Source organism: Nannobrachium achirus (assembly GCF_963921795.1).
Source record: "Nannobrachium achirus genome assembly, chromosome: 2".
In the NCBI taxonomy this organism is placed as follows: Eukaryota; Metazoa; Chordata; class Actinopteri; order Myctophiformes; family Myctophidae; genus Nannobrachium; species Nannobrachium achirus.
In genome coordinates, this window is record NC_137811.1 from 26,706,805 (window position 1) to 26,722,600 (window position 15,796).

Genomic DNA, 15,796 nt, shown 5'->3' on the forward strand with positions numbered 1-15,796 from the left:
TTGTACACGTACAGGTTAGGGGATGGGACGATGTGAAAATTACATTTCACGTTGATTGTGGCAAAAAGTATTGCGATCCATGATATTATCACAATAATCTAAATATGCTTAAAACTTCAAATGCCACTTTGGTTCAACAACTTGAACTGGCATCCCTATTCGGGGCGAACGCTCGCCAAAAATAGACAATCTTCAAGCTCACAACGTGTTGCAATGCATCGTGAGCTTGAAGATCTGCTATTTTTGGCAAATTGTGTAACAGCTTACCAAATGCGCTCTTTACAGGTCAGTTTTATCAAGTAAAGAGGGTTTTAAGTGGTACTGAATTTAAAGCTGAACAAACGCTAATTAATCCTAGCCCAGATGACTAATAATATATGACAAAAACTAAATGACATTTTATTCAAAAGACTATGACTAAAACTAAATCAAAATGAACACAGCCCGTACCTCCTGTATGACCATGCAGTAGGAACACTCCAGGTCCCTCAGGCTCCTCTCCACCAGGTTAGACAGGAACTTGTTGATAGACTCGTGGCTGACGTCTTCCAGCTCGTAGTAACTGCACAAAACACAACAACGGCATTTAAAATACTAAGATACAGCCAGGGGAAAGAATTACAGGTAGGCCTAGGGCTTGAAGGCCATGGCCTCCCGTAGCCCCTCAGTTCGGCCTTTGCCCTTCAAAACAAATCACAGCCCTTAATGCCCCACCGGCATCTGATTGTGCCGTTTTCTCCTCCTCTTTACAGTTTTTAAACGCCAGAGTTTTTGGTTGAGAATGAGGATTTTTATCTCCCCATCCGTAGTGAAAGATACCTTTCCGCAAACCCAGATAAGGTTTAAAAGCACGTGCATAGGCACTAAACAGTAGACAACGATAAAAGCTGCACACTGCCTCTTTCAAGAGAAAGTATTTCAAACTTCCCCATCCCATCATCAAATTAATCCAATGACTCTAATTAGTCCAGGGCTGTGAACCTTTAACATTCACATATTTCTTTTACTTATTTCAAATGTGAATTAAAATGAATTATTCCTGTGGACTTTGATTTGATAATCAATAGGATAATTTTAAAGACAGTATTGTCGTATGATGTTCATGGGGAGGAATGTGCTTTATTGAAAGCCCTTGACACGTGATGGTGTGACAAACGTCACAGTAAACAATTAACAGCTAATGCAAACACTACCAACACATTACATGAGCATATGGTGTACCATTCACATTAGTGCGTCAGCACATCCCACAACACATGGTAGAACATACGTTAGCCCCAAATCAATGTATATAAACTCAAAAATAACCACTAGAAGTGAGTGGCAGACCCTTCCCTCTGCCTGTACATCGTTGCTATCGGCATCTCCGTTTTTTTTTTTTTTTTTTCCATAAATAAACTTTTCATAAATCAGTGCTATTGTACAGGCTTTATGTCTGTGTGTGGGTTTTATCGAACCAATGAAACGTATTAAAAAGCACTTCTTCTGACAAAACCTCCTAACCCAATTGGACCCTCAAACTGTCAGACAAAACCACCTAGCTCCAACTTGTGGAGTTGGGTCGTTTGTCCAACATTGATTAGATGGCGTTGTGTTGTTCTACATTTATTTATTTCCATTTCCTGAAAATGTAATATTTTGGACATAGTTTGTTTCTGCCCCACAGCAGATATATTCTAATTTTACTTTGTGCGGGATGTTTCTGGGTGCTAGACTTTGGGCAGTAGTAGGATGTGGGTGCTAGCCGTTGGGACGTAGGCGTGTGCTATTGGTGTAGTTGAGCTAGGGTAGGAGGAGCTGCCAACTTTGAAGGATGTGTTTCGCAAACCAAAACCAATCCTATTCGTCAAACCTTCAAAACAGCATACAAAGATGGCACTGTTATTAGGCTGGTCTGTTTCAGATGCTATTTCAAACTGGGGGGGGGGGGTTCTTAAAAGAAAAAGAAGACTGAATCAACTCACGCTGACTTTATAAGCTCATAAAAGAGCTCAACTCTCAACATTTAAAATATGTGGGCTGGTAACTCGGGCGGTCTGATGATATATGTATGTTGTCTTTTACTGCTTATTGACAGAGTCATATCCCCACACGGTTCTGAGTCATGACTCGTTAATTTGCTTGACATTAACACGGGTCACAGCGCTGCTCCGAGCACGACAACTCATCTCCAATAGATCTAAATCTTAGCGGTATAGGGGAAAACGCAGTAAACACGTTCACAACGTTTTTATTTCGACTTCCCACGGCTCAATATGCTAATATTCTTAAAGTGCCCCAACGATCCGTCTATTATGATTTATAATGAGGATAGTAATAGCAGTGTTGGTCGCCTAATTATTAATCTGTTTCAGTGAAAGCCTGATTTATGCTTGATTGCACATTGCGTTGCAATAGCTGATTTTACGCGGCACGTTGAAAGCTTGTAGATCTGAAAGCATGACAACCCGACAACTAACAACAAGGTAAATAGTCACTTAAATAGGGTGAAGAGCGAATAATGCAGTGCCTCAGAGAAAACTAGGAAACCAGGTGAGCATCAAACCTCCCGTCTTGTTTTCAACGGTTATTTTCGGCGTGCGATACCGACTACAGTAAGTATGAATCAGGCTCAAGATGTTATCATCAGGACTGTAGACACTACAGGCATGGAGGAACAAGATGAAGAAGAAGCCACAGCTGGAAGGAAAATGAAAAGCCCTCTTATCAACAAATGATTCCCAGGTCCGGCCGTCAGCCTACTGGCTGGAACACCCCAACAACCAGTGGCTGGAATGGGTTCCATGAACACAGCTCTACTGGCTAAGAGTTACCACATGATGAGAGACTGCAGCACAAACACACACAACCTGCTTCTTCATTAGCTGCTAATGACACACACAAAAAACACCCCAACAATTGAGGAAGGTCTCATTTAAAGGAGTAGTTCACCCCAATCAATTATTTCCTATCAATTACATATCCCCTTAACTCTTATACTGCTTTGAACGTTCCTGTTCGCCCCAATCCTCCAGGGACCTCTGTGCCAATACGCCCGTTCGTTCGTTTGATGTTTTTTATGGATTATGATAAAAGTCGTCCTTGCGCAACTTTTGAATGCATAATTGGTCGTCTGTGTCATTTTGAGGACAGCCGGAAACCTTTCATAAAAAAAAAAGTAAACAGACTGTCCTGGCTCCGCCTGCCCAGAGCGACTAGCTGCCAGGGGCGTCAATTGGGTATGGCAGGGGTATGCAGCTGCCATACCTTGACAGGGGGAAATAATAAAAATGTACTTTTCATCGTGCCTGTTGCTAAGGTATGGCAACATGACTGGTGTCTTCACCAGACACCAGTCATGTTGCCATACCTTAGCTTGTTCTGAACTGACGCCACTGCTAGCTGCTAGCAGCATTGAGGGACTATATTGTTTTATGCATCGGGCTGTTAGTAGAGAAAGAGAGAGAGAAACGTTGGTAAAAGCGATCATTTTGTCGGAAATCAGTTGTTTTATAGTATTAGTAGTATAGTAATTGTAGTAGGTAGTAGTATTTAGCAGTACTAGAATATTGAGATGTATTAGGCCAACTCAGCCTCAACTTGCTGGTATCATTCCGCCGAAGTGCGACCCAACCCCCCCTGACCGATAGAAATAAACTTTGTTAGAATTAGGATTACACAACCTACCCGTGTTGGTGACCCAGGACCAGCGCCCATGGTGGTGGTGGTCGTGATGATGACGATGATGATGATGATAATGATGATGAAGAAGAAGAGAAAAAGATCACTGTAGCCATTGTTATTGAAGATAAAAAGATTGAAGAACGTAGGACGTCATCCGCTCCCGACCGGATCAAAAGCCCGAAATTGGAAGCGATCCCAGACTAAGATGGTGCCAGTCGCGAAGAACCGGGGTCCAAAAATGGATCAAGAGCCTCGTGATATTGTGGAAACCGATCCCGACGGAGCTCGACCCCCGTGTAGGATGGATCCCCCCGCCCGGGGGCTCACATCGCCGCAGCAGCAGAGACCCATGTACCGCCGCGAAAAGACGGACAAACTGGGCGATTTGGCCAATGAAGAATGGCTTCCGCGTAGAGACCCCTCGGAGAACAGAGGCCACGATTCTACTGTCCAAAGTAAGACTTCCAATCCAGTGCATGTATGTATTGTATAGTTGTATACTGTATATAGTTGTATACTGTGTGATAACAGAGCATCCGTGTGGAACTGGAAGCCTGGGATGGGGGGATGGTCAGTGGGTAACGGTTTTCCATTGCGACGTGTTGCCACTCCGACATTGGGATCCGGTCTAGAGCCCGCCTACTGCATCCGGCTATTTACACGTACACATACATGCAAGAAATGTTTCCGTATCCGGACCGGATCAGTAACTTGATCCAAGCAGTTAGGATCCACGTGCTTTGTTTGTTTTTGTCGCTACTCAGGACACACGTGGAGTTCCTATCACGCGCGTGCACGTACCGCGTGTAGTGTACGTGCACTGCACAGCCTACTAAGATTATTTGATGGGAATTTAGGATTTATTGGCTTAGTTTGTGTGTGCGTGCGTACGATGCGTGTGTGTGTGAGAGAGAGGGAGAGGTTTCTTTTTATCGTCATCATCATCATCATCATCAGTAGCTGATGATGTAGCTTTTCAGTTCAATTCAAAGGAGCTTTATTGGCATGAGAAAACATACGTTTACATTGCCAAAGCAAGTGTTACAAATAAAAACTGTTGAAAATGGGGAACATAGTTGGAGGGAGTACAGCTTTGTGTAAACAGAGCTATGTTGCATTGTGACATTTTATATAGGTATACAGGGTATAAAGGGAATTTCACTGTGACAGTAAATGCATGGTAACTATTTACTATAACTGCATTTTATGTTATATATGAACTTATTGTAAGTCATTTGCTAAATGTCAAAATTGTAAATTGATTTGTTTAGATATAAACTATTTGATATTTTCCTGGCTATGATTTTAGATGATGAGTCGACGATGATGATGAGCCTACTTCTTCATTTCCACATCGTGGTCGTCCAAGGACAAGGATAGGTAAAGAAAAAACAAACTTTTTTCTGTAAATCAGACTTAGCACCATGCACATGCTCACATAGACATCAAAGGGGGCTTGAGCCCCTGCCCTTTTATCCATCTGTAAAAAGTGCCCTCTCCAGACCATGAATGCTGTTTTTACATAATTACTATATATATATATATATATATATATATATATGTGTGTGTGGTAAGCAGGAAGTGCATAGAATGTTAGAGAGGCAGGGGTTGACATTTCTAAAACGGCCTTTTGATGAAAATAGTAGGCCCCCAACCTCCACGCATTCTGCTGTGACGCGTTGTGAGCTTGAAGGTGTACTATTTTTCATGTATTTTATAGTAATTATGTATTTGTATAATTTACAGATCGACCATGGGCTCGTGTACGAGTCACACAAGGATGTGTGTGTGTGTGTGTGTGTGTGTGTGTGTGTGTGTGTGTGTGAGAGAGAGGGCGTCACGCATTCTGCTGTGACGCGTTGTGAGCTTGAAGGTGTACTATTTTTCATGTATTTTATAGTAATTATGTATTTGTATAATTTACAGATCGACCATGGGCTCGTGTACGAGTTCAGCAGACCCGGTGGAGCCCTTCCGGAGGAGCCTGGCTGGAGTGAAACAGAATGGAGCCCCAGGCCCTGTGCAGGCTGAATGACACACACGCACGCACGCACGCACGCACGCACGCACGCACACACACATATACACTCTGTAGACATGTAGTGTCACAGTGAGATAAAGAGAACCCTGAAAGCTGAAGCAGGATTCAGGCTGAAGCTCATGTCACTGTGTCAATGTTCTGCACTGCTCTTACTACTGCTCTTACTTCTCTTACACACTAAAAGTGTGTAAAAAGACACTTTTTCTTGTTTTTATTTTTTTGAATTTGTTTGTAAACAACCACTGATCATAAGTGTGATGTTACTGAAGCCAACAATAAAAGGCTAAAGAGAGATTTCTGCCTGAAAATGTATTCTTCACAAAAATGCATTTTTCTCAGCTTTATGTTCTCAAAGAGCTGTTTTTAGGCCACATTCTGCAGCTTCTAGCTAATGAACAGAACAAGATAAAAGCTCGAAATCTTTTTCTGTTGCAAAGTAGACATTCTATTCTACGTTGCCATATAATTGTTGTCTTTATAGTCGAAACCAAATTTCTCCAGTAGGCCTTCAAAGATGAGCGACAATTCTCAATTTAGCTGGCAGTGGATGGAGCTTTTTGTTCAATTCTGTGGCAGTAAAAGAGTTAAAGGAGCATGAAACACAAAATCACTTTTTCTATAAATATATATTATATCAATGAGTCACTTGTGATAGGGAGCAGTGATATGGTTCAATTTGCCCATAGGCTTGGGGATTCAGAGCTTTCTGCTGTCTCTGTAGCTATTTCTGTGTACTTCCAGTTTCTAGGTCAAAAAGAAATATTTCGCGCCACTCATTAAATATTAGCTATCAATGTTCTGTGGTGTAACGTGACGTAGGCATATCTAATTAATATTAACGTTTGTTTTACAGAGTCGTATCAAGGGGGGGCGTGGTTTCACTGTATGCTTGTTTTAGCCAGAGAAGAGCAGGCTCTCTGTCAACAGACAGTTACACTGTGTGGTGCCTGTGTTATTTTCCGTGTAGTGTAGCCTGTGTGTGTGCGTGTGTGTTTGCGTGCGTGTCGTGACAGTGCACGCACACACACAACGTCCACACACGGAAAATAGCAGATCTACACTGAGCTTGTATATCGGCTATGTATGTAGCCTAGCTAATAGCCGTAGAGCCGAAACCAACGTGTTTACATGAGAAGCTGCTGCTGCAACGGCTGTTAGCTAGGCTACATAGCAGATATACAAGCTCACAACGCGTCGACGCCCCGCGACGCGTTGTGAGCTTGTAGATCTGCTAGTTTTCGTGTGTGTGGACGTTGTGTGCGCGCGCACTGTCACGACACACACACACACACACACACACACACTACACAGAAAATAGCTATCGGCGATAGCTTAGCGTCCCTTCTTCTTCGGTTCCGTGGTAAACAGTCCAAAGCTGGAGAAAGTGTGTCCATGGATAAATGCTCAGCCAGCCTCTTTGTAAAATACCTGCACATTTTAATTGGTTACAGAACATGGAGTTGCCGAATCTTTATACTTTTTACACCTCCAATGGCTGGTTTAAAAAATGTTTCCGAAATGGAAAAGCAACAAGTGCCCACTGTGCTGACAGCTTCGGTCTGTCTGTCTCTCTCTGATAGAAGGAGACAAGACGCATTACTCCGCCCCTCCCCCCACAACGGCAGATAACCACGCCTACATTTTAGAAATCTTTTCATGTTCTGAAATCCCATAAAACAAATTAGAGGCGGGGTTTCTTATCCCTTTAAAGAGGTGGTGCCATAGTTTTGTTCTTTTTCTGCTTTTCATGTGTCTATGAGGTTGACAGTACTTCATTAGGCCCCCTGGTGTGGATGTTACGAGCAATTATGTATTCCCTTTGTATTTTGTATTTCTTCCGGGAGGCTGACACCTTGTGGGTCAAAAGTGCCTATCCAAAAATACAGATTTAATGACATCATACAATCATCCCCACCCCTTTTACTATTCACCCAATGCTGTGGGTGTGGCTAACTTCAGCTGGGTCAACCCCCCATATGAACAACCAGGCATACTTAATGAACTGGTGGGTGTGGCCACATAAAAACCTAATTTTGAATCTTTCTGTACACTCTTTTGGAAAAGAATCCTCCTCCTAGTATAATCATAATACGTGATAATCATGTTTTAGTGGGGAAATAAATCATGGCACTGCACTACACACATATTTAAGCCTTGAATTTGTGGAGAATTTTTAGTTTTGAGCCAATAATTTGATGACTGGCAGAGCGATGCTAATTGCGACCGTCAGGTCGCACTTATTATCAAAACCTCCACCGGCTGTCTGTCTGTCCGTCCATCCGTCACACTTTTGCCCTGCTCATATCTCCACAACCGTTGCCCCGATCCATGCCAAATTTTGCACACACACTCCTTGCCTGCCAAACCACAACCTCAACCCTCAATTCTCACATGGCCCTCTTCTAGCGCCACCATGAGGCCGATTCTTGCAAAACACATTTTTCGACACTGCTCCTACAATTTTTGCCCTAAAATCACGCAAATCGGTACACAGTATGTCTACACTCATCTCCTCTCCTACAGATTTTGCCCTAAAATCACGCAAATCACTACACAGTATGTCTACACTCATGTCATCAACATGGATCTGTCCCATATAGCGCCACCATCAGGCCGATTTTTTCAAACACATTTTTGGACACTGTTCCTACAGATTTTGCCCTAAAATCACGCAAATCGGTACACAATATGTCTACACTCATCTCATCAACATGGATCTGTCCCATATAGCGCCACCGTCAGGCAGATTTTTTCAAACACATTTTTGGACACTGCTCCTACACATTTTGGCCTAAAATCACGCTGCGACCTGACGGTCGCTTATCTTCCGATTAGGGAGTCTTACTGGTGTCTTGCAGAGACTCTGCAAGTCTCCTACCGGAGACTCCGCTGTTCATCGAATGATGAATTCAAGGCTTTGTGGGGGTGTGCAATTGATAGAAAATATGTCATCGTCTTACTCCTTTAAGCAGGATAGAGAATTTGGTGCGGCTTACGAAGACGGTTTTCACATCGTGGTCGAAAGAAAACGTAAATCAATGACGGAGATCCAAGACAAAAAGGTGGCGGTAGCTTAAAGAAAAATAAAGACGGGACAGAGATAAAGAGAGAGCGAGAGAGCAGAGAGAGAGGAGCTGACACGAGGAATTAATACAGACGGCTCAGTTAAACAGGTGCTATAGGACGCTTAACGAAGCTAATTTTCCAGTTGTCTGCACAGTGCCATGTGAACCCATGCTGGACTCCTCGTCTTACATTAAAACATAAACAATTTTCTCCATGATCGTCATACAAAATCATTCATTCTGCAGCTGGGACCGAGGAGGGGGGGGGGGAGAGCCCCCCCCCCCCCCCCGCGCTCGAGGAGAATACCCTGGAAGCAGCAGTTGAATCGGGCGACGGCCATATTTAATGTGCGTTTAATGTTAAGTGTGGCCCGTCGTTATCATCATCACTCCACACGTCGACAGAAAGCGAGAGCGCTTTTTTTTTCTCCCTTTCTTGGCGGCGAACGAACGCGTTTTATGACCCGAAACACATTTCCTCCTCGCTCGGCTCTTTTACTGTGCTGCCGAGTGGTGTTTTTCTTTGCTGCTGTTGCTGCTGCCGCTGCTACGGCTGCCGGGTCGGAGCTGTCTGATTAAGTCACGGCCATTAGCATCATCACCATTAAAGGGCTCCTGATGGCACTGAGACGGAGCCTGCGGACGTTTAGGAGACCCGTGGGACCCGCGTGTGTTTGTGTGTGGGTGGGTGGGTGGGTGGGTGTGAGAGTGAGAGACAGATAGATGGAACGCGGTGTATGTGCGCTACTCGCTAGAGAAAGAGGTGTGATCTGTGGGTGTAATATGTGTGGGTGGGTGTGGGGGAGAGAGCAACAGTGAATGTGTGCGCATGTACACACACGCAGGATTTGATACAGACGGTAATTCAAAGTGGGAGTGGGGATGGGGGGTGAAGGACGCTAGGGGTGACAACTAAGGTGACCATCTCCTGAAGATTGCATAGGCTGGATAACAATGGTCATAATATCTATGAAACCGCTTCCTGTTGGCAACTGGAAGCAGAGATGGTAGATTATGTATACGTACATACAGTAACAGTGATGTGATTCTCAACCTGTCGGTTGGCCACTGGTGGGCCGTGAGTGAGGGTATTGGGCCCCCACATAATATGCAAAACACTAAGATTTGAATGATAATATGTAAAGAAAAATGTGACGCCCCCCCCCCCCCCCCCCCCCCTTAACTCTCAAATACCTGGAACGCGCCCGAGTCGCGTTAGATTTGAACCACTTTAACCATTATTTTATGCTTTAACTATTGAAAAATAGCAGATATACAAGCTCACAGCGCGGCACCGAGTGCCGCGCTGCGAGCTTGTAGATCTGCTATTTTTGAAAAATCGTGAAAATGAGTGCAAGTCTTTGAATATCTTTGACCCGATCTTTGACCCGACTTCTAAATCCTTCTTCTAAATCATGTTGTTCTCAAACTTTTTCATGTCAAGGACCCCTAAAAATTACAGGTATTTGGCCACGGACCCCCATCCCCCAAATATGTTGTTCCAGGGACCACCCTGAAGCAAATATTTGAGTTACAAATGTTCGCTTTTAAATAGATATTATTCAAAGACTTGCAAAGAAAACTCATGATTTTTCCAAAAATAGCAGATCTACAAGCTCGCAGCGCGGCACTCGGTGCCGCGCTGTGAGCTTGTATATCTGCTATTTTTCAATAGTTAAAGCAGTCAATAATCCTAGGCCTAAATGGGTTAAACCCTTGAAAAAAAATTTTGCAGTGTGATACTGAGAAAAAGGAATACTGTGTGTTAGTTCTATTGAGAACCACTAACATACATGATAAATGGACTACATTTTATATAGAGCTTTTCTCTAAAGCGCTTTACAGTGTGATTACATTCACCCATTCACATACACACATTCTCACACCGAAGGCGGAGGAAACCACGCAAGGCACCGACCTGCTCATCACTAGCAGTTAAGGGTAGGGATGGGATGATGTGAACATTTCATATCACAATTATTGTGACGAAAAATAAATCGTGATTTACGATATTATCGCGATAATCAAAAATCCATTATCCTGGGGCGGAACATTTGCCCAAAAATAGCAGATCTACAAGCTCACAACGCGTCGCAACGCAACACGTTGTGAGCTTGTAGATCGGCTATTTTTTTGGCCAAGACATTTGATAGAGAGTGAAAAAAAAGACTATTATGTATATTATAAATACATTTGACCAATTATAGAGGGTTTAAGTGGTACCGGATATGCAGCTCGGCAAATAAAAGGTGAATTGATCCCAGTGCATGACGGAGGACGATGTCATGATAAATTAAATCTCCACGATACGATTATCGTGAGTGTTTTTTATCACGATAAACGATAATATCACATATCGTCCCCCATCCCTAGTTAGGGGTTCAGTGCCTTGTGGTGGCTCCAGGGGGGGCTAGAGGGGGCTTTAGCCCCCCCTGGTGAGGGATTAGCACCCCCTAAGCCCCCCCACCCTAGACACCCAATTGTGATGAAAAATATTTAAGGAACAAATAAATTAAAAATGTATGAATATGTGAAAGACAATTGACTGACTTCTATGTAAATCATACTATAAAACTGTACTTTTTATGCTGGAAAGCATCTTCAGCCTCACAAAAACCCTATTCGATCACCTACAGTACTCAGATTTGGAGCTGAAAACTATCAATGATCTGGTCTGTTCAGTTATCAATACCTTAAGCCAGAGAATCTTGTTTGTCGTATCAGTATTATTCATTATTGTTTGTTACCAAAATGAATTTGCCAAAATGAAAAAGCCAGCTCCCCCATAGCCCCCCCAGTCACAATTCTCTGGAGCCGCCGCCCTTGCTCAATGACACTTCGACACCCAACTCTGGGGGAGCCCGGGTTCGAACTGGGAACCTTCCGGTTGCCGTGCTGCCGCTCTACGTCCTGAACCACTGCCACACTATATACATATGACTTTGTTGCATGAAGGTGGAAGGTGGTCTGACTGAGTGGCTCACCTGGCAGCACCTAATACGCGGCTGTGGCTTAGTGGGCAGTGGGCTAATCAGAGGTTTCATCCCCACCCGGCCTACCTTTTAAATCCTCAACGATACACCAGAGCATTAAAAAGGAAACACATAATAAGGGAAGATAAGATACACATAAACAGATTAAGAACCTATACGAGTAGGCGGCAGCAGAAATCTGCAGGGCATCATGTAGAATGTGAAATGGAGATAATTGCACCATTAAGTACAAACGGCTTCATTAAAAAGTTCTGATTGGTACAATCAGTTGTTTGGTGTATACTTCTAGAGCACTGCTCTGACTGTGAATGTGGTTGAGTGGGCTTTTAAATGCTTGTTGTGTAGGCGGGAGGTTAGGGTGGTCACTGTGTATATTCTGCTACTATTTTTGCATTTTTATGTTAAGTGCATCGAGTTTAGCACCAACATGATATGTTGAAGAAAACAGACTTGGGGCACTGATGGCCCAACGGATAAGGCACATAGTACCACATTATTATAGGCACTAATCGTCGTTGTCAGGTGGAAACCTTGTATCTCCAAGTTTCACATTTGCACGTTCTTTCGCAAAGTAAAGCCCTGCTTCATCGTACAAGGCCGTCGCACAAAAGTAGTGAAAACAGCAGATCTAGAAGCACACAGTGTGCTTGTAGATCGGCTGTTTTCACTAGTTTAAATCATTTTTAAAATGAAAAATGCAAAACGAACGGTTTTGGAATTACAAGGTTTTCACCTGACAACGACGTAATGCAGCAGCAAATCGCGGATTCGTTTGCTGAGCCTGATGGTCTTTGCTGTCACTCTTTCTCTCCCTATTTCTTGTCACACTCTACTGTATCGTCTGAATAAAGGCAGAAAAGTCCCCAAAAATAGTACCAAACTAAGACCATGTCATCAGCATATTTAACTGTAGCATTCTTCTTGGATCACTTGTGTTCAAAGACAACAATACAGGGGAGAGAGGAACACAATCCTGCGGGGGTCCCCTGCCCTAATGCTAACACATATTCCATAGAGATTATAGATTATGGACGCCAAAAACCCAACTCCTGGTCAAGGATTTCATAAGGCGGGGGAAAAACAAGACAGCTGAGAGTAGAAAAGTCACAAATATTTGAGCCTACGTTAAGTGGCACCCATGTAGGTCTACAATGGAGGCACTATGGTGGACGTGTAAGTGCTGTTACTGTGTATGTGTGGAGGAGCCGATAGGCCCCAGTCAGGGCCTGAATGGTAAATGCGGCCTGACAGCCGTGTAAATGCCAGCACACTGGAATGTTCTGGAATGGTCTCCGTCTACACATAGCAGATGTTTGACTGTAGAGCGGCTGGCCGCTTCCAAGCAGGCCGTGAGACAGGGCTGAGTAGTAGTAGTAGTAGTAGTAGTAGTGGTATGGGTTGTTTCAACGCAAGTACTGTACTTCAAGTACAATTTGGAAGTATTTTTTATTTACTATACTGGAGAAATTCCAATTTCACTTTTACTTCTACTCCGCTAATTATTTGAAAACTTTAGTTATTAGTTACTTTGTAGATCGACAAGCTCACAGACGCATTGTGAGCTTGTAGATCTGCATTTCTATTTGAAGACTTGTGAAAATGTGAAATGGGACACTCTGCAACGAGTACTTTTACCCTTAGAACTTTACGTATATTTTGATACCGATACCTTTGTACTTTTACTAAAGCATATTTTGATACGGGACTTCTACTTGTTGCGACCGAAGGTCGCAGTTTAGTATGAGAAATGGCACATCATGTCTCTGTCTGGACGGACGTCTGTCCGTGTACGCTTTTTACGGTGGGTTTGCTGCTCTGACATCACGGTGATATCAGGGGAACCACACTAACAGAATCCCTTTTATGCCCATATATGGAGATCCCTTATGTCATCAATATTAAGCCCATATCTAACAGGACCTCATATGGGAACGACCATATATGGAGGAAGACAGCCGGTATCTGTGCGGCTGGTTCTACAGACAGGGATCTCCATATATGGGCAAAAAAGGGATTGTTTATACAGTATGTCGTCAGATGTCATAGACGTCATAGGACTTTCACATAACGAATAACTGAGTAAGCATGTTTGGGGTCTCACAGCATATCTCCATATACAGTACATGGATCTCCATAATATGGGTATCAGTGCATGGGTGCATGCGTATGAGTGTGTGTGTTTGGGCTTCATCTAAAATGTGGTTGTTGTTGTGGTTGTTGATAACAGCTGGTCTAACAACAGCTCCTGACCTGGGGTTCATGACTAGTCGTCTGAAGAAGTATGTCCAGGTGATGTAGTCCATGGCGTCCTGCTTGGAGGTGATGGTCCCCGCCGCGATCTCAGCGTTCAGATGGTCTGACAGCACGCTCAGGAGACTGGAGACACACACCACCGCCCCCCCATTAAATACACACACAACACTGGATCTAGCTAATCAATACTGTAAACAAACACTGCCACTATTGACTGCACACTGAGTGCACCTCGATTATTATACACTTGTTACTTACGCGCTTGTTATATACAAAAACCTCTGAAAAAAACTGAAACCCTAGCCTCATGAGAAAATGTTAAAAACATATTTTTTGTGTCAAGAATCTATGGGGAGTTGTTCCCAGACATTCAATCAACCAATGTGCCAAGCAGTATATATTTTGTTGACTAAAACTATGACAAAAATACATAGAACATCAACAGATAAAAACTAGACTAAAATGTATAGGGAGGGACTAGTGGAGAAGAGATCCAGTAGAACTAAAAAGACAAGTCATTTTATGCTTGGTTCGCGCTAACACAGCTGACTATAAAGCAGGCACTATACGCCACGATCACAGCCCCAAAATAAATCTTAGTCGCCTAAATCAACTGTAGATTTAATTGACTAAAATGTTATGATATTAACACATTCAGTGCCACCTTTTCACCACTAGAGGGCGCCCAATGGCCATAGAATCCACCATAGACAAGCGTTGTATATGCACAAGCCGTGCGCAGCCATGACGCGCCTGAACACTTTCCTTTGTGTCATGAACAGGGACAGGATGAAGTTAGCTTGAAGTTAGCTATTGGCTACCAAGCATTTTAGAAGCCCTATTTTCGGTGATTTAGCCATGATTAAACCTTGCACACCTCATGGATATGCATGGAACAGAGAAAATGAGCTCTAAAGATCCTGGATTGCATTGGAGTGGATGGTAAATATCGGCGGCGCGACGCTCTCGCGGGCCGTGTAAACAGATGACGGCCGGCGGCCATCTTTTTTTTTTTTTTTTAAGCCGAACTAGTTCGGGATCGGCACCCTGATAAGGTCCAAATAAAGCCGAACTAGTTCGGGATTGGCACAGTAAGAGTTAAGTCAACTTTCAGCAAGACTGAAAGTAAATATTTCAGACGCTGTCAAAAATCACCTGGACTCCACAGGGAAAGGCTCGTAGAGGAACTTCTTGTAGAAGTCCTTTTTGATGTCGTGGACCAGGATGACCGCCTTGCCCTGGTCGTCGAACTGGGGCCGGCCCGCACGGCCCATCATCTGCAGAACATCTGGAACACAGGCCGGTGGAGAGACGGGGAGAGATTAACTGGCCGCTTAGCCTCTTCAGAGCAGCACACACACTGCTAGCATGAGGGAACATTTATAGCACTGCGTACAGGTACAGACAGCTTGGCTGTAAGAGCTGCACTTTATGAAGACACAACAGATCATTTAATGTGTCACATCACTTAACCCATTTAGGCCTAGAATTATTGAATGCTTTAACCTGTGAAAAATAGCAGATATACAAGCTCACAGCGCGGCACTGAGTGCCGCTCTGCGAGCTTGTAGATCTGCTATTTTTGAAAAAGTCGTGAAAATGTGAGCAAATCTTTGAATTATGTATTTTCAAAGCAAACGTTTGTAACTAAAATTCTGCTTCTGGGTGGTCCCTGGAACTAAATATTTTGAGATGGGGGTCCGTGGCCACATACATATCATTTTGGGGGTCCTTCACATGAAAAGGTTTGAGAACCACTGACATAGTAGTCTCTCAAGGAC

General features: G+C 43.5%; 1 protein-coding gene across 1 annotated transcript in view; it reads right to left on the minus strand.

Annotated features, from left to right (window-relative positions):
- The window catches only part of ascc3 (activating signal cointegrator 1 complex subunit 3), a 296,191-nt gene that overhangs the window by 38,755 nt on the left and 241,640 nt on the right, over positions 1-15,796 (minus strand). The window contains exons 34-36 of the mRNA XM_080751624.1: positions 15,171-15,303; positions 14,013-14,138; positions 451-562 (exon numbers count right to left, since the gene is read on the minus strand). Coding sequence (XP_080607750.1) covers positions 451-562; positions 14,013-14,138; positions 15,171-15,303 — 371 coding nt within the window. The remainder of the gene's footprint in view (positions 1-450; positions 563-14,012; positions 14,139-15,170; positions 15,304-15,796) is intronic.